Source organism: Alnus glutinosa, chromosome 4 (genome assembly GCF_958979055.1).
Source record: "Alnus glutinosa chromosome 4, dhAlnGlut1.1, whole genome shotgun sequence".
In the NCBI taxonomy this organism is placed as follows: domain Eukaryota; kingdom Viridiplantae; phylum Streptophyta; class Magnoliopsida; order Fagales; family Betulaceae; genus Alnus; species Alnus glutinosa.
In genome coordinates this window covers 6,260,725-6,280,046 of record NC_084889.1, presented here as the reverse complement: position 1 = coordinate 6,280,046, position 19,322 = coordinate 6,260,725, and the positions used below count along the sequence as shown (strand labels likewise).

At 37.1% G+C, this 19,322-nt stretch overlaps 2 protein-coding genes across 2 annotated transcripts; one reads left to right on the top strand and one right to left on the bottom strand.

Annotated features, from left to right (window-relative positions):
• Positions 1 to 1,593: 1,593 nt before the first annotated feature.
• Positions 1,594 to 8,454, top strand: LOC133867345 (glycine-rich cell wall structural protein 2-like). The gene is made up of 9 exons (XM_062304078.1): positions 1,594 to 1,752; positions 1,872 to 1,997; positions 2,398 to 2,478; positions 2,645 to 2,733; positions 2,869 to 2,943; positions 5,040 to 5,101; positions 5,187 to 5,246; positions 5,993 to 6,295; positions 8,279 to 8,454. The coding sequence occupies exons 2-9, from the start codon at positions 1,875 to 1,877 to the stop codon at positions 8,368 to 8,370; spliced, it is 885 nt and encodes a 294-aa protein (XP_062160062.1). The 5' UTR covers positions 1,594 to 1,752; positions 1,872 to 1,874; the 3' UTR covers positions 8,371 to 8,454.
• A 2,238-nt stretch (positions 8,455 to 10,692) lies between these two features.
• Positions 10,693 to 14,106, bottom strand: LOC133866435 (large ribosomal subunit protein uL3). Its single transcript, XM_062302964.1, has 6 exons — positions 14,011 to 14,106; positions 13,325 to 13,425; positions 13,086 to 13,196; positions 12,439 to 12,743; positions 11,426 to 11,835; positions 10,693 to 11,164 (listed from the first exon to the last, which is right to left on the bottom strand). Exons 2-6 carry the CDS (start codon positions 13,407 to 13,409, stop codon positions 10,906 to 10,908), a joined length of 1,170 nt encoding a protein of 389 aa, XP_062158948.1. The 5' UTR covers positions 13,410 to 13,425; positions 14,011 to 14,106; the 3' UTR covers positions 10,693 to 10,905.
• Positions 14,107 to 19,322: the final 5,216 nt, after the last annotated feature.

Genomic DNA, 19,322 nt, shown 5'->3' with positions numbered 1-19,322 from the left:
AAGGATTGTTCTTGAACTTGACGCGTAATTCAAACATTATTAAAAAAGTAATGCTATATATTACACTAATATTTTACAAGTATTTAACTATTTTGACGTGACAATGTTAACTTATCTTTTATTTTTTTAACAATGACTAATCTAAAAATGGTTTGGCATTACTACGTCAGTATAATGTGATAGTATATGATATTCATGTGTATATAGTTTGTAGGAAATTTTCTACAACCTATATATACGAGCGAAATATATAATTTAAGCACGTAAGAAACAAGTATATATTTTTAAAATAATATTATTTAAAAAAAAACATGTGAGAAGCACATGTTATTAAAACAATATGTACTTTTCACATTACAAGGAACATGTGTTAATCTTAGATATGATTTCTATGAAATTTTATACAGATCAGTTTGTAAAAAAATTTCGTCATAATATGCCTATTATTTACACTTATTTATCACACTAATTAACATAACTTGTTTTAAATGATTGATATAAAAAATCACTTAGAGCACTATATCTACCAATATAACATGATCGAGTATAATAAATAAATACGAAGAGTATGGTAACTCTTTTCAAAAGTTTGGAAAAAAAAAAAAAAAAACCCTCTTTCAAAAGATTTACTAAATAGGGTTGAGAGCTGCTACAGGTACAAAGGGAAGCTTACAAAAAAATTTACAAACTGACGTGGAAGGTGATGTGGCTTATATTTACAACTGACGTGGCTTGGCTTATACGTACAAAGGGAAACTCGACCACCGGCGACGGAGAGAGATGGTCGAAAATCCAGAGATCCGGCCGGATCTTTGACCACCCCATCGGAGAAGACCACCGGGACGGAGGCGCTGTTGGCGATCTCCATTATACTCAATACGATATCCAGTGAGATGGAAACGATGCGTATTGGGTTTCGGCGTTATGGGCACTTGGTCGGAAATCTTAAGGTGCGTGGGTTTCAGATCCGGCCGGATCTCTCAAACCCACGCCGACCGAGCGTGGGTATGCGGCAGGAGATCCGGCCGGATCTCAGATCTGGCCGAGACGCACGCACGGCCAGATTCGAGGTCCAGCCGGATTTCTCAAACCGACGTCGGCCGAGCGTGGTGTTTCTGGCCGAATACGGTCAAAGATCCGGCCGGCCGGTGAGAGGGAGGAGAGGGGGGAGAGAGAGAGTGCCGGAGAAAGAGGGGGTGAGGGAAAAGGGAGAGAAACAGGTGTTTTTTTCTTTTTTTTAATGAGTATAAATGAATTTTTTAATTAATAAAATGCCACCTCAAATGCCAGGTCAGTTTGTAAAATTCTCTATGTAAGAGCTTCTAAGTACCTTTAGCATTTTCCAATAGGGTTTGCCCCCATAGACAAGACTGCAAAGATAAAGGCCAATAACTAACTCCAAACGGCGCCATTTTTCCCGCCACGTCACTGGACCTGCCTTCGTGGGCCCGAAAGAGTTTGAAATTACACAAACGTCTCCATCCACGTCATCAGCCAGTAAGGCAAATCTCTATCTCAAGTCAGATTGATAAGGCGGTCTCCTTGGCGATATGACCGCCCTCGTAAGCCCTATTTTCTCTAGGGCTCATTGGTTTTTATATAAAAGAAAGGAATAGCACAGAGAGCGCCACGCAAGCGCAATACTATTGAGAAAAAGGGTAGAAAGGAGGAGAAAACAAGGGCTTATCTCTCACGTTTCGGTTGAGCGGGTTTTCAGAGTTCAGATACGCTTTATTCGCGAACAATTCAACGGTATCCCAAACCTAACCCTAGATTTCGTGGTCTTGCTATTTCCTTTTTCTTTTCTTCAGATCTGGGTTTTGTTTTGAAAAATCGTGAACAAAATAACGGTGTATTTTTGTGGTTTGTAGAGTATGGATCGGTATCAGAGGGTGGAGAAGCCAAAGCCGGAGACGCCGATTAACGAAAATGAGATTCGCATTACCACTCAGGGGAGAATGAGGAACTACATTACCTATGCCACCACTCTGCTCCAGGTCCAAAATCTCTCTCTCTCTCTCTCTCTCTCTCTCTCTCTCTCTATACCTCTGTGGACGCCTATATTTTCATGTATATGTGAGAACACAGACATTGTTAGCTATTATATTTGTTCAAACCATGCTGTACTTTTAGATGCGTTAGTTTTTGCTATTTTGTTGAAAAAGTGTGTTTATGGATTGAAATTGTGGTCTTGTTGGTATGCATTACTTGGAAACGGTAGTCTGTTTACATTATATTTAGTTGCGTTCATACTTTCACTTCTTTATCTTTACGATTTTGATGAGTTCTAAAATTATTATCTTGTCAAAAAAGAAGAAGAAGTTATAATTAGTTATATTCGTATTATTGCTTTCACGTCTTTATCTTTCCATTTGACAAGTTCTATCTTTGAATCAGGAGAAAGGATCTAATGAAATTGCTCTTAAAGCCATGGGCAGAGCTATAAACAAGACGGTGATGATTGCTGAATTGATTAAGGTACTTCACTATCATAACTTTTTTTCTTCCTATATTCCCAGTTCCCTCTCTTTCTCTGTTCAATTTGTGCAAGCTCATTGTTTAATAGTTTTATTGATATTCATGTTTCGGTTTGTGCCTCCTTGCAAATTGTGTTTTAACCCTCAGAGTTTGTTTTCTTTCTCAGAGAAGGATTGCTGGTCTTCATCAGAACACGGCAATTGGTTCTACCAACATAACTGACACTTGGGAGCCGCTAGAAGAGGGACTTCTTCCGTAAGAATCCTATAGTTGTACTATTTTTGTGTTGTTGCTGTTCTGCTTATTGAAAAAATAAAAATCCTAAATGTATAAAAAAATATATATATATTCTGATGGCTGTTGGGCTGATGTTTTCCTCAAATGTTGCAGCCTGGAGACTACTCGCCATGTATCAATTATAACAATTACTTTGTCCAAGAAGGAACTAGATACATCTTCCACGGGGTATGCTAGTACTATATTGCATATGAAGCTTGTTGGTCTAATTATTATTATTCTTATGCTTTTTCAATAAGTTGCATTATTACTTATCAAAAAATAATAATAATTTTTTAAAATCACCAATGAACTTTGATTTGTTCACATTTACCATAAATTTGTATCTCTCCTCTCTCTGTATGGTGGATGTATAGACATTTCCTTGTTAATACTCTTAAAATAATGATTAATTGAGACTATTTCCAGGTTATGGAATGAAATACAAACTCCCATCCATTTTCAGGGTTGTTATGATTATGATCCATCGATGTTTCTATCATATGTATTTTGGTGGATATTACGTATCAAGAAACATTTAATTTTGGAAATTTACTTGAACTTCTTGATGAACAAAACTTACTGCTCTTCTCTCCTGTTTTTTTAGTAGATATTGGTTATGAGACTTCTTTTTTTAATAGCATCCTCAATAGATGCTCTAAATGGCCCGTAATAGCTAATTTCTCCTCCAGCAGATGCTTCAAAGTAAAAATTTTGCTACAGTGAACTTTCACATGAAAGTTCACTGTAGCACACTAAAGGAATTTTTTTTTTTTTAATCTTTCCTCTCTCTCTCTCTCTCTCTCCCTCAACGAAGCTTCTCGTCCTCTCATAGAAAGAAGAAAGCAATGGTGCCAAATCTCTGTGAGCATATGTGAACCGTAAATAGAGTGCCAAATCTCAATCTTTCCACAAAACAAAAACCCACTGCTGCTCTGCCTCTTAAGTTTAGTCTCTTCAAATACCAAAATTAGTAACCCTAGAAGCCCAATACTTCAAATGTCTCTCTGTGTGATCCTCTCTTAACCGAAAACACACCAAAAGAGTCTCCTCTAATCCAACAAAACCTTGCAATCCCACATAAAAAAACTTAGACCCACAATTGCCCATTTGATCAGATCCAAGAATAGAGAAATGGGTCACCTGAATTTGCCCACATCAAAGCAAAGCCCTTGGCAATGGCAGCTCTTGGACCTCGTCTCCGCGGCGTTCTTCGGCTTGGTCTTCCTCTTCTTCTTGTTCGTTTCACGGCCCTCGGCAACTCACTCACCGCCTCGGGTCGCCAAGCGCTCCTTGTCTCCACCGTCGATCCACACAGGGCCTCGTGGCGTTGCTTGAGCTCGAGACCTAGTCCACCACCTTGGAGGTCTTCTCCACCGAGTCCGCGGACCCTAGACAGAACAATCAGGTGAGTAGGGAAATGAACTTCTACTGAGAGCGTCATTGCCCCCTACCTCTCTCAAAAAGAAGAAAGAGTAGGGCGACAAGTGTTGCAAAAAAACTTAAAAAAAATTAAAAAAGAAAAAAAAAAAGATTGAAAAACAATATTGAAATAAAGTCCCTCCAAGGGGGGATGACCCATTCACTCTATATGCTACCCGGGCTGGATGCCCCTAGAGAATCTATTGGTGTGTATAGAAGAAACAATAGCTAAAGTATAAATTTGTACTTTTTCAGTAGCTATTTTAGCTACTATTGCTGGAGATGCTCTAACAAACCTTTAGACTGCAGCATTTGTGTCCCCTCTGACGATTAGTTATAATGATTTTCTTGTTCGCTTTTCTCTCTCTAGTTAGGTGTCTCCTATTGTATACTACCGGTGTACTTAGGGGTGCTTTACGCTTTTAATAAGATAGGTTTATTACTTATCAAAAAATTTAAAGGTTTTGTAACACTAAATTTGTTTGAAATTGAAATTGTAGCATTATAAATGGATCTATAGATATATTATGGAGGATAGAAAATTATGGGCGCAGTTGCATTGATTAATCACCAGATCATAATTTGGGCTTTCATGGGCTTTTCAAAATGTATGAAGTATGAACATATGTGAGTTTAAAGAAAGTTGATGATATGAACCTGGTGTAGTATGCTCTTCTATTTTTCTTTTTCAAAACCCTGTTCCACTATATAATGTGTATGTAATGATTTTCACACTCCACGTATTTTTATATAGGAAGGTAACAAATAACCATGTAGGGTTGGTGTTTTTTCCACCCCTTTGTGCATATTCATCTCTGTGCCCTTTTTTTTTTTAATCATGGATTACTTGTATTATACTGCAGGTACATGCCACCTATTCCAGCTGATCAAGTGAAGCCCTTGACTGAATATGATGATGAAGGAGGTAAAGCAATAACTTTTTTTTTTTTTTAATATATTGATCTATTCAAAGCATATTAATGAATGTTACTTTATTCTTGTGAAATTAGATGGCTCCCCTAGCATGCGTGGTAGAGGACGTGGTGGTCGACGAAGGGGCAGAGGAAGAGGTAAGTCATACTGCTTTGCAATAATAACACTTCAAAACAATATTTAATTTTTATTTTATTTTTTGGTTTTCTTTTTCTGTCTTTATTTTGTTTTGTTGCTAATATTTCTTGAACTTGAATATTTCCAAATTGTGGGGGAATTTCTGGTTTGAGTACCGAGTCTTAAGCACCACGTATCTTATGGACCTTGTATGCTAGTGGATGATTGGGAATGCTCATAGTCAATAATGGCGCAAGGGTTTGGTAGGGACTGCTGAATATTGATTTGATAATGGGCACTACTTTGTGGTTGTGTGTTTTTTTTTTTTTGTTGGCAATGGTGTGCGATTAAGGTTCTCATGCATGTTTTTCTTTTGCTCATGATGCTTGTGATTTTTAGCTGCTTGGAAGAGTTTTTAGTTATCGTTATGTATGTTCATACACACTCAAGTGTGTTTTTGTGCTTGTACACGTGAACATATTTAATAAATGTTCCTTTAAGACTTTCTTGCTTGAGATTGCCATGAAGTCAAAATAGTCTCTGTCAGCATATGAATTTGCATTGGCTGTGGTACTTCTGTAAATGTTTTATTGGCTAGCTTATATTTGAAAGTGGATCATAAGCTTGAAAAACAAACGGCTGATGGCCATTTGCTCTTTTCTTCACATTGGAACCTTTTCCACTTACCCATCTGCATAGTTTGCATTGTACTTTCTCATCTCTTTTGATAGTGTGGAGCAATGATGTTGTGATTTATTGCGTACAGGGAGTTTTAACAATGGAGTTGTGGAATACAATGGGGATGGTGGCTTGGATGGTGAGCGAGGATATGGAGGCAGGGGACGAGGTCGTGGACGAAACCATGGCTATCGTGGGCGTGGAAGGGGGTATGGTGGTGGGAATATGCAACATGACTTTAGTGGTGGAAGGGGGTATGGTGGTGGGAATATGCAACAAGACTTTAGTGGTGGAAGGGGGTATGGTGGTGGGAATATGCAACAGGACTTTAATGGTTATAATAACTATCGGAATGACTATGTGGGAGGGGGGCCTCCAGCACATGGCCGTGGTAAGTTTTTTAAAATTTTACTTTATAATGTTTTTTATTTTTTATTTTGAAAGCATTTAAGATGGAAAAATATCAAATCTCTAAAGCTTAATCTTTATCAAAACAAATCTTTAAAGCGTTAATAAAGCTTAATTTTTTTTTAAAAGTAAATTTTTTTTTGATAAGTAATAAGCCAAACTCAGTAAAAGCATGAGGCGCCCCTTAGTAGACTGGGAGTATACAAAAGGAAACGCCTAACTAGAGAAACGAGTAAGAAAATCAAGAAAACTAATAAGGGGGACACATAAGCCGTAGTCCAAAGATACGAAGTTTGATAAAAAGATGATAAAATATCCCCAAAGGTCTTCTCCACTTTCTCAAAGCTCTAATTATTTATTTCCCTCCATGAGCACCAAAAAAAAGGCAAGTAGGCGCCATTTTTCACACCATAGCACTTCTCAGCCGACCCGATGACCACCAACAAGCAAGCAGATTGATAACCCGTCGTGGCAGAACCCAAGACATCCCAAAGTAACTGAAAAGAGAATACTACAAAGCAGAAGTCACATCACAATGGAGAAGAAGATGCTCCATGGAGTCCTCCGTCTTCTTACACATGTAGTATCTGTTTATCATGATAACATGACGCTTCCTTAGATTGTCCAAGGTGAGGATCTTTCCAAGATTTGCCGACCACAAAAAAAGGCCGCCCTTGAGAGAGCTTGGGTCCGCCACACACTTGCAGGGAAAGCAAGTACTTATAGAATGAGCCAATGAGTGGAAGAAAGACTTGACCTTGAATAAGCCTTTTTTAAAAGGGACCCACCAAAGCTTGTCTTCACCACCTCTTCTAACTATAATTGAATGCAGCACCTGGAAGAAAGAAGCAAAAGCATCTACCTTCCAATCATGCGCCTCTCTAGCAAAGTTCACGTTCCACTTGTTGGAACCGCCCAAATACTCCAAATTATTTTCAACAGAGGCGTCCTTCGCAAAGGCTATGCCAATAGAGCTGGAAAAGCTACCTTGAGAGTCATATACCCACACCAGTCGTGCCAAAAGCTAATCCTAGTCCCATCCCCCACTTCAAATCTGGTGTAGCCTGAGAAAGTCTCCCAACCATTTCTAACATTCTTCCGCAATCCCACCCCAAAGGCTTCTGCGGGTACAAGGGAGAACCACCCGTCCCGTAAACTGTTATATTTGGAATCCACCACAGTTCTCCACCAAGTATCTCTCTCAATACCAAAGCACCATAACCATTTACCTAGAAGAGCTCGGTTGAACATCCTCAAGTTACAGATACGCACCCTTTCCTCAGATTGGAGAGCAAATCTTAGCCCCACTAACTAGATGATTTTTAACTTCACCAATCCCTCTCCATAAGGGGAAGGGAAATGGGTGATTCGAATTAGTAACTTTCGCTTCATGAGGCGTGGTCCCCAGCCAATTGAGCTATCCGTTGGGGTTGAATCTTTAAAGTTTAATTCCATCTGACAAGTCACATGTAATCATTTGCTTGGAAAGTTTCTTTAGTTACATATGCTTCTTCCTTGTTTTGAGGCTTTCATGAGATTGTTGCATAATATTTATAGGGTTTAGCTGCAATACCTTGTGTTGGTTGACATGATTAGCTTTTACAGTATGAGCAAAACAATTATGGTGCTCTTTTGCAAATTTCCTTTTTGCTTGCCAGGCTAAATTACTATTTATGGGGATTGTTGTAGAACCTTCTGTTGGATGCATGGTTTTACATATTACTAGTTTTTAAGGGGGAAAAAGAAAACGGTTTTTGGAATTTTACACTATATATATATATATATCATCAATGGATCTGTTGCTGCAATAATATGTTGCTCAAAATATGTCTAGATGGAATTTTATTTTATTTGATATTATTTCCTGTTTATAATAGGTTGTCATTATTTTGCTCTTGCAATTTGTATTTCAAATGAAAAACAGGTGATTATCTTTTTTTAAATCAAACCATTTTGAGTCTTATAGGGCGAGGGCGAGGGCGTGGACGAGGCAGGGGCAGAGGTCGTGGCCGTGGTTGGGGTACCAGATCAGATGGTCCAGTCCAGGCATCTGATTGAGCCCTAGACAAGGTTTAAAATCTGGTTTATGTTGCTGAAAGTTTGGGATGGCTGCTCTGTTGATTATGTCTTATTCCGGGGGGGGGGGGGGGGGGGGGGGGGAAGAAAGAAAAAGAGGGGAAAAAGAAAGGGATTTAACTAATGATTTTCTAGGCATGTTAGTTATAGTGAGCTGCTGCATATTGTGCGGTGGCCATGTTTTTGTAGTTGGAAGGTAGGCTAACTTTTATTTTATTGCTGACAAAACTTGAAAGATTTACATCTTTCTGTTTTAGATAATAATAGGGCAGTACATTCTTTCATTTTTGATACTTGCAATTCTCTGTTTTCTCAAAAGGGCATCAGAAGGTTTTAGTATGTTGTCATTATTGGGCTATGGCGTTTTGAGCCGTGAGCTAAGTTTTCATTTATTTGGATTTGGAGTTTTCATGGTCGGTCGTAAGGGCAATTTAAAAATAAAAAATTTGGTCGTGAATTGTTATAACTCATCAGTTGGTCATTACTCCATTTGATTTTCTGATTGGGGCCTTCTTGGGTTGGGCCAACAAAATTTCTCCCCTATGTGAGTAGGGGTTGAGCCGTTGGTATTTATTTATTTTTAATTGTTCACCATAATTTTGTCAAACGTGTTTGATTGCATTCTCGATAGCCTTACCAAATTTTACTAATCAAAATATTCAAAAACTATTTCTTTCTATTTTAGCCATCAACTTTTTTAAAATGCCCCCAACAATCTCACCATTTTACTATTCCATTTAAATGATTTGAAATAATTTTTTTCAAAAGGAAGGTTGCGAGTGCTGCAGGAGAGTAATAAAAAATAAAATAATAAAGAAGAGAAAATTTTAATAATCTTTTATTGTTTGAGTAAGTGAACATTGTTCATTATTGTTAGTAAGTATTGTTCATTCATTAAATTTTTTTACTAAATTGGTGAGACTGCTGAAAACTCATTATAGACAATTTTAACAAATTGGCTCACAAAAAAAAAAAAGAAAAAATTATTTTACCAAGCCTACTAAGAATGCTATGATAGGAACAATGGTCTTAGCCCGACATCTGCTATGTGCGTGTGAACAGGGAGATGTGTAGCCCAATGAACAAAGAATTAGAAAAAAAAAAAAAAAAGAGTAATGTTTATGTTACGTGTTTATTCTTTTGAATTTAATGAACCACTAATGCATAGATTAGTGAATCTCAAATACCCCTACATTGGATCCATGCTTAAAAAACGTGGTCAAAACCCTGACAGAACATTTGTGTATTTCATTTTGGGCGTGGGATGATCGGAAATGGGGTTGGGCAATTTCCTTTCCATTCGAAGTCCCACATCCAGCCGTTCCTAACCCATTTAGCTGTTACGAGACCAAACCTACATAGGAATTGGAATATAAGGCACAGCTAGTCAATTTAAATGGATTGGAAGCTGTAATTGTTACGATTAGATTCTAATTTTGTAGTTTCTGGGTGTTTGAGCTTCACTTACCTATGCATTGCAGCATTTCTAGTTCATTAAATTCAAGAAATAAGCATGTAACATAAACATTACTCGTCTTTTCTTTTTTATGTTTCATTGGGCTACGCAACATCTCTCACTGTTTACACGCCCAGAGCAGATGTTGGGCTAAGACCATTGATCCTATCAGCCACGTTCGAAAACAATTTGGTGCCCATCTAACAAGTATGTGACTGGATGTACATGGAATTTGATAGGTAAAGTATTACAGATAACATATCAATTAAAGTTTGATCGGACTCCAATTACAAGAGCTAGGGTTTCAACAAGAACTAAGGCTAAAGTGCTAAACTACCAATACTACAGAACTAATATATTTTTCATCAAGGTTTTAGATGAATGAAAATATAAAAGAGTGAGCCTTTTATTCTATAGTTGCATAACAACTCAGCCCAATTCAGTTATAACCGATTCGTAACTCACCTGTCAAAAACCCATGTGCTTGAAATCCTATTATACTAAGCCACTCGCTACATAATCCACCTTACATATAGACATGTGATAATACTCAAGCCTTCAAAAGCACCTTGCCCACCCCAAGGTAAAGGGAAAACTTCCCAAAGCCTCAATTCACATTGTCCTTGCAATTTCAGTTTTTTTTTTTTCTTTTTCTTTTTGCCAACTAGACATCCTTGAGATCTTATAGTACAACTGTGAAGCCAATACACCCCCAAGTCAAACTGTTAAGCAACACGTAATACTTATTGAAGAACCAATGTGGCACCTTCATATGTGGCAATAGCAAGATGTAAAGTGCAGCTATCTATATACTCAAAGCAAAACAAAAATAGAAACCACAACCAAAATTTCAAAGCAGTAGTAATCATTTGAAATCTCAATATCCTTCTCAATACAAAACTTAGACAAAATACCGTTCAAAACCTCAACATGACAAACCAAAGACATGAATCCCTCAGCATGTCAAACCACAGAAATAAATTACGACACAAAATTGTCCAGATAGAGAATTGCATGGCATCAAAACCTGATGACCAAAAACAACTGACAAGGGGAGATTATTATGCCTTGACCCGTCCAAAGAACTTTTGTTTCTCTTGTGTTGTCTGGAAGCGACCGTGCCCAAACTTGGAGGAGGTGTCAATGAACTTGAGTTTGATCTCCTCAAGAGCAACACGTGATGTCTGCTTGAGCAGAGACTGGCGCAACGTAACAACCCTCTTCTTAGGTCCAACACAGCATCCCTTGATCATAAGATAATCATCCTTCACTATACCATAGTGAGGGAAGCCACCCATTGGAGTAATGTCCTTCTCAGTCCTAATCCATCAGCGAAGTCATAAATAAATGTCAGTCAACACTATCATGTATTACCAAAAGCAGCCTGTAAGAGAACAATCAAATTGGACACACCTAGTATATAGACTACTACTAGAGGATCAATTTTTTTTTGATAAGTTACTAGAGGATCAAATTTCACCACAGGAGTCCCAAGGCCAAAGAGTTCTTAGGCAAACACCAGAGCATGGGACACATTTTTTTACCATGTGAAGAATTTCAATGTTTATTCAAGCAACTAACCTGTCAAACTCTGTGCAAGCATCATGTGACTCCTGCCCACCCTTGCCAAGCTTGTAGATCTTCTTGTTCATCTCAGTCCGGTGGTGGTATCCATTCTGACCAGCCCTGGCAACCGTGAACGAGACTCTGGCAGGATGCCAGGCACCAATACATGCCACCTTCCTTAGACCCCTGTGAGTCTTACGGGGAAGGCGGGTGACACCCCAACGTGTGACAACACCTTCATAACCCTTACCCTTTGTCACACCAATAATGTCAATCATCTCATCTTTCTGGAAAACAGCATCCACGGGAACTTGCTTTTCAAAGAAGCCGTAGGCATAGTCCACCTTTTGAGCCACAGTTCCACCATTGACCTGGATCTCCATCAGGTGTGCTTTCTTCTGCTTCAATCCCTTCATTTTCCTAATCTGTGTTATATCAACCAGAAGAACTCATGTATTAGGATAGGGGCATTTGAGGTCAACGAAGCAGGTAAAAAACAATTAATCATGCCATGTCAAATGAAGCTATGCGGCTATCTTCATGAATATAAAAATAGTATCAATAAGTTACCTATCATAAAAGGATGATGAGCAAAAAGAATGACTCGAAGGTTTTTCCTATCTTACTTTTAAAAAATCAAATTCCAATTCCAATTGGGATATGTTAGTTTATAAACAATCTACTTGTGTTACCAAAGAAAAGCCAGGTCTGTCGAGACAAAAATCGAAGTGCTAGTATAAGCACTTTATTTGGGTTTATGGCAATCATTTAAAAATATATAAAGCTCTGAAATATGTCACTTAATTCTCAAATTTTGGTACTGGGACCTCATAATCCAGCACCAAATATATGATGTTCTCTAAAAAATCATAATATTTAGAGAGCATTTTGGGTTCCAATCACATGTTACAACATAAAATCAAATTATGGATTTCGGGAACCATGACATAGAAAAATATATTTAATGTGAATTGAAGTTTAAAAGCATGTGAAATGTGATACAAATTTGATATATGAAATGTTCATACCTGAGTGTGAGCCAAAACTCGAATAACAGTTGCGTATTTTTTCATTTTCTCCAGCTGTGATTGGATATTCTTCTTTCCATCTTCAGATTCATATTGCTTCGAATATTTTGTGAAAGCCTTCTTCTTGGACTTGCACCAATTCTTGTAGAATCTCCGCTTCACCTCCTCACTCAGATGCTGAGCCCACACAGTGTTCAATGAGCGAAGGCCACGTGGTGTCTTCACATAGCCCACAACTCCAACAATAACCATTGGAGGAGTCTCAACGACGGTAACAGCCTCACACGTCTCCTTCTTGTGAAGCTCTAAAAAAAAAAAAAAAGCCAAATGAAAATTGCAAGTACGAGAAATTCTAATAGCAAAAGGGTGGACCATATAAGAAATTCACCTATAAATTAAGAAAATCCATTTTTTAGAGACTTCTGTCTAACAACTATCACCAAAATTTAGAGACTTTTGGCTAAATAAAATATCACAAACTTTCCAAACCACTCCTGTAGAGATGTAGTCTATTCTGCATTTCTAATAAATATAAACCAACTTTTATACATTCAATATATCTTTAAAACCAATAAGTAAATAAAAATCCAAACATTACTTCAGTCTATGATACACTTAAGGAATAAGCAATTAAGAAATTAACTCACTTGATCCGGGTTTTTCGACCTCCCTGACGATGTGAGTCATACCAGCCTTGTAGCCCAAAAAGGCAGTAAGCCTGCAAGGCTTGGTTTGGTCATCCTTGGGAAAAGCCTTCACTGAATAAGTCCAAGACATCAATAATCATTAGATTCACAAATGCATAAATTGCAAATATGAAATCTTTCCTAGAAAGATCAACCAAGAAAACACTGCATATCAGATAACGAATAACCTAATTACATACCCTTTCCCCTGTGACGAGCAGCTCGCTTCCTTGGAAGAAATCCAAGGGATCCATGTCGGGGATGCTCAAACTTCCTGTGAGACATTTTCTCCCTGCTTCACCTACAGAAAACATCAACAGCTTTAATATTAAGCATAAGTGTTAAAGGCTCTTGCGTTGTTACACAGACGAATAATTTCAAACTAATACAATTATAAAAAGCATTTTAACAAAAAAATAAAATGAGAGACGATTTTCAAACAATATTTTTCGCTTGAAATTCATTGTTTTAGTTGGAGAGTAATTTAACGACAAAACTAACACTTTAAAATTAACATGTTTTCCAAATAGAAAAATATAAACTCAATAGATTATGCAGAAAACATTATAAAGTAAACCCAAATCTAAAATAGAAAACAACAACAATGATCAATACGGCCACCTAAGAAGTAGCAGCACGCACAAATAAATATATAAAGTATCAGATTCATGCGAATGAACAAAGAACCAGATATTTTGTTAACCAAGGGCCAAAATCCTAACAGTAGTAAGGAATCTAAATATCTAATACAAGGTGCAAGATTATAATAAAACTACAATGCAGCGTTTGCTTGCTGCGGAAATGAACGTGTGAATCTAATGAGAATCATTTTCTTTGTTCCAGTTTCACGGCAACGAACAAACAGAGACAGAGAGAGCGAAAGAACCTGAGTTTCGGCTACACGGCCACAGCACCCGCAATAGAGTTTGGAATAAACCCTAGCGGCTGTTTATATAATAATTGGATTCACAAAACCAACCCCCATGTTTTTGTATAATTATAAAAGTGCCCCTGTCTTAAATTTATATCATCTAAAAGTGGGCCAACGAGGCAACCAGTATACAAATTTAAAATCTTTTTATTATCTACGATATCAAAATTACAAACATAACCTTAATTTCATTTGAGAGGGAAAGAAATCATATTATGGTTAAAATTTTATTTTGTTGTACTTAAAAGTTCATACAATGTGATGGCAATTTTTTTTATTTTCATGACAATATTTTCAACACATAGCAGAATGTATAGCAATAAATGCAATAAAATAAAATATTAACCAAAAAATGAAAATAAAATTGAAAGGATCATTTCCACTTTTCACAACAAATGAAAGGAAGTTAATTCCTTCTCTTTATATTTTTTTTTAATTATTAAATTGATTATGTTATTTGACCTTTTAACAAATAAATCCATGTATTTTCAAATAAAATTTAAAATTATTTACGGTATGTCTATGTAATAAAATGATCCTGCTATACATTTTTTTTTTTTTACATAAATCTACTGATATTATAAAATTACTCTCAAATAAAACAGTATTTAAGAAAAACAAAAAGAAAAAAAAATTGAGGTCGGGTGGCCGACCACCCTAGAATTGACCTTTGGTGGTGGCTGAACCACCCCTAACGGTCGGTTCTAGGATGGTAAACCACCTCAAACCTTTTTTTCACAAAATTTTATTTAAGAATAAATTTGTAATTTTTTAAAGGACTGTAAAAAAAAAGGGCCAAAAATTTTTCGAGATAATTTTGTTATCAAGTGATACCATATGGATTTATAAATTCATTTTGAAATCACAAGTATTTATTTGTTACAAGGGTTAACTAACTTTTTTTTTTAGTTAAAAAAAAATTAACTTTTATTTCTACGGGCAGTGGTTTTTGCATTCGGGCATGTATGAGCTTCTCTTGTATTTGTATTGGCTTTTGGTCAAGTATAATCCCATATAGAGCTCATATTCAGTAATGAATTCTTCTGTTTCATTTCAAAAAAACTAACTTTTTTTAGTTAAAATGCCTACCTTGTTTTTAAAAAAAATTCAAAAGTGATAGTTGCAATTTTCTTATTTTCTTTTTTAGTCCTTTCACCAATAATTTAAATGGTTTGTCATGTTAAAGTCTTTTGTAAGTTGGCTGGGCATAGGGGGTCGCTCGAGCCCAATTTTTGCATCTAATTTTTTCTTTTTAAGTTTATGTAATTTTTTATTATTTGGCATATGATGTGGTATGAATACCATAGGTACCACTTGCGATACACGGCATGTCATATGATATTTTGATTTGGCTAAAATATGTAACACAAGGAACATGTGTTATGATTTTAATTAAGGCGATGTGGATCGCCGTACAAAAAATGATGGAACATGAACAAAAGTACTAAGTGAATATTTCTATTAACGACATATATTACTTGTGATACTTTTTGAAATTAAGCGCGCTATTACATAAGAATTCTTATCCCAAGTATCAAAATTGCAATAAGAATGGTCACAAAATCTAGTGAGAGACGCTCTCCCATCTCTCTAGAAATATCTTGGTCTTCTTTTGCTACTGGTGATCCCTCCATGGGAGGGGAGCTTCTAGCTCCCCTCCCGTTCGTTCCCTCCTCCCCATACGCTAATCCCCATTCCAAAACACCCTAACACCCACACCCATACCCAAATAAATCTGAGATTTCTTTCTCAAAACACCGAACTGGCTTTGCACCGGAGTTATCCTTTACCTTTTCCTGCTTTTCCTCGTTTTTCTTTCAACCAACAGATTCTTTTGGCTTTTCTCCTCTTCATCTACCATGTCTATGGGTTTTCAAGGTTTGGAGTTTGGAATCATTTTTTGGGTTTTAGATCTACTCACCTCCATCCTCTCTCTCAAGACATGCTCCTCAGCAATGGGTTTGTCGGAGCTTCAGGAGTCCGCCGGTGGTCTTCTCCACCTCCTCTGTCGCCTGGACGATGGCGCGTGCTTCCCACGCGCCAGAAACCTCGTGGATTCAACCGGCGCGTGGAGCCTCCGCACGCACCCTCCTCCACTTTCCACTCCAACCCCTAGTGGTTTCGGAAGTTTCCGCCGCTAGCTATTGCAGAGAGGCCTTCACTAGGTGGCGCGTGGTTCTCACGCGCCTCCTGGGAGGGCTCCCACACCGCCAGTTCTGCCAATATTGCTGCTGCTGTTTTTGTGTTTTTTTGTATATTATATTGGGCTTATTTGTTGTACCATCTTCCCCCTGTTTACCCCTGTTTTGGTGTTTGGGTCCTTGTGACTCAATACACCTTTGAAATTACCTTCAATGGTGACCCTGGCTTTGTGGCATCCGTGCCTCGAGCTAATGGGCCCGCATCTTTGGAAGCATTGTCCCCGCGTACTTTCATTCTTAGATTATATTTTGGGTTGCCCAAGCCCTGTTGTATTTGTGTTTTTATTTTTTAGTTTGTAATGGTTTCTGTTGTACTTATAAAAAAAATAAAAAATAAAAAGTATCAAAATTGCATCTAACCTTTAAAAATGAGTTGAAAAATAGAAAATGGGGTCTTTTTTGAGTAGCCAAGTTGCAAGATGCTCAAAGATAAAGAAAAAATAATAAAATAATAATAATAAAAAAAATCCAAATTAGGGCTACCTCACCCATCAGGACCTGTGTTATAAATATTGATGTACCCACGCTCGCTGTTAGCATCAACTCAAGGGATTGAGATCCGGTCCAATTCCTTTGAAGAGAATGATGAAAATCTCTGTTCTGTGCAAACGCAGCACCGTCGCCTCGGTGCAATGAGCGGCACTTTCCACACGAGATTTCTGACTCTCCTTCTCTACCTCTTGTTTGGCTTCCGAGAAAACGCTTGAAAACGATTATCAGACCCAGAAAATATACGACTTATTTTCCCTTTATTATGCTTATGTTTCCCGATTTTTCGGCCATTGATAACGCATTTGCGTGTGTATATTGTTGATTTTGTCTGTGCATAGCTTGGCTGAGAATTGGTGCTTGCAGTTTGGTTGCTGACAACAAAACGTTGCAAACAAAAGAAATTAAATTAGTTTCAAAATACTAGTAAAGATGTGTGAATCAAATTTTGCAAGTCTAAAGGTCTTGTCTTTAAGGTGTGGGCTTCATGAGGAGAAACAAAGCTGTAGATCTTTAATTGTATACTGCTGTTTGTTTACCTCATATGAAAGCAACTGCCATTTCTGTGGGTTAATTTCCTCATTCTCATAGTCTTGTTTTTCAGCACAATTTGTGCCCTTTTACATCCTCCTTCTAAATGTTTGTTCTTTTTGTTTTCTGATTATAATATATGGAGCTCTCATTCTTGTCACATTTGTTTTGGCTTAAGAAGTGAAGTTCTTGTGATGATGGACAATATTAGGATACCTGCCTTGGGATTGATTATGTGGTGGCCTTTGGGGTTTAAAAATTTAAACTGAAATATAAGGGTGGATGGTTAAGTCACCTTCCCATTTTAAATGACATACCTCCACAAAACAAAGAAGGGGAAGTTCAGGTCTACAAATCCAGAGACCAGAGTTGCTGCATCAATAACAGTTCTTTAAATTAACCCATTGGTGTTACATATTTTAGTTTTGTTATCTAAGTTAAATTTGTTGTTGAAGGTACTTGGTGCTATTGAGCACCATCATGGGGTGTTATATATGGATGACACTTTCAAGATTTGATTTTGTTCCATTTAACTATGGACATGACGATACACACTATATTATACCATTAGATGTAACAAAATAAAATTTTGACTATGAAATAAATAGAATTGTATTTTGATTTTTGAGTCCTCCAAATTTAAAATTTCTAGTGTTTGATTCCTAAAAATGAAAAGGATTGGAATATGGAGATGAAAGGATAGAAAATATTTTGCACTTTTTTCTCAGTGTATCCGTGACTCGTGAGTGCTTTTGCATGTGTATGTGATAGGAGCTGTTAAATTTATCTTGTATATTATATAATTTTAGAATAATTGTATAGCTTGGCTAGAATTGATATCAGTTAGGGCTGGTTTGACAAATTGGTTTATGTTTTTGTTTCAAAAATAGAAAATCAAATTTTGTTGTTTTTTTGGTTAAAAAAGTGTTTGCCAAACTGTTTTTGACAACAATTTATGAAAGAAAACAATAGTTAAAGCGTTTGGACAATTGTTATTAAAACAACTTCAGTTTTCACTTGAGTGTCATGGACACATTCATTCGCAAATTTAGTGTGACACAAAAATGACAAGGTTACACCTATCCAACAAAACTGTAGATTAATATCAAACAAAACGACACTTGCAATGTCAACAAAAAAATCCTCAAAATTAATTTTTATAAGAGTAAAGGCACAAATGTAATAATCCAGTTGAAGCACCATCCATGCTCTATACAAAAGTCGCATAGATCACTACCATGAAAATCGTCATCATATGGTTGAAACTTAATATCCTTCACTGCATGCTTTTAGTGAAGTTCTGAAGAGCCATAGACCATCCAAAATATAAGATAGATTTGCATCTTGGTCATTAAGAATAACCAGGTAGCGTAGGCCTTCATGTAGCACCTTCATTCATTTCTTTGATACAGCATCAACAAAAGAAGATGAGAGATATACTTCAAATCATCCATAGCTAGACAAAGAAATCACATCTGAGGATTACAATGACTCAACTGTTATAATGTTGACTTGCTTTTAATAAGTCTTGTGATAGGCCTCTCTCTCTTCTTTGATTGGTGGAGATGATTCAACTTTACTTTTGTTAGTTCGTTGTTTTTCTTATTATGCTCCGTTTGTTTCGATGTAAAATAATTTCGGTATTTTACGGTATTTGGTAGGGACGAAAATAATGGTCAACGAAAATCATTTTCGATTTGACCGTAAAAGCTTTTTTAATTTTTTGAAAACAATTTACGGTTTTTAAAACCGTAAATCATTTTTGGAAATTAAATTCTTCGTCATTGCACGCACGTTTGATATCCGACTGTCGGAATTCGGCAATGGTCGATGGTCGGAATCTGGCAACATCTGGCTACCTGAATATTGCCGGCTCCGGAATCCGACGACATCTAGCCACCGTCGCTTGATGCTGGCGACCAGATTCTGGCCGAAACTGGCCAGAATTCGGCCATGGTCAGAAGCCGGCTGGATCTGACCGAATCCGAAGGAGTCCGGTCATAACCAAGCCATTTTGGCCGGATCCTAGTCAAACATGCTCGCCAG

Bases quoted from the DNA above. Each gene is read 5' to 3' on its own strand.
- LOC133867345 (XM_062304078.1), top strand. From the start codon at position 1,875: ATGGATCGGTATCAGAGGGTGGAGAAGCCAAAGCCGGAGACGCCGATT. The intron at 5,247-5,992 runs GTAAGTCATACT...TATTGCGTACAG, and splicing joins ACGAAGGGGCAGAGGAAGAG to GGAGTTTTAACAATGGAGTT. The intron at 6,296-8,278 runs GTAAGTTTTTTA...TGAGTCTTATAG, and splicing joins GCCTCCAGCACATGGCCGTG to GGCGAGGGCGAGGGCGTGGA.
- LOC133866435 (XM_062302964.1), bottom strand. From the start codon at position 13,409: ATGTCTCACAGGAAGTTTGAGCATCCCCGACATGGATCCCTTGGATTT. The intron at 12,744-13,085 runs GTGAGTTAATTT...TTTTTTTTTTAG, and splicing joins GGTCGAAAAACCCGGATCAA to AGCTTCACAAGAAGGAGACG. The intron at 11,836-12,438 runs GTATGAACATTT...GATATAACACAG, and splicing joins GAGTTTTGGCTCACACTCAG to ATTAGGAAAATGAAGGGATT.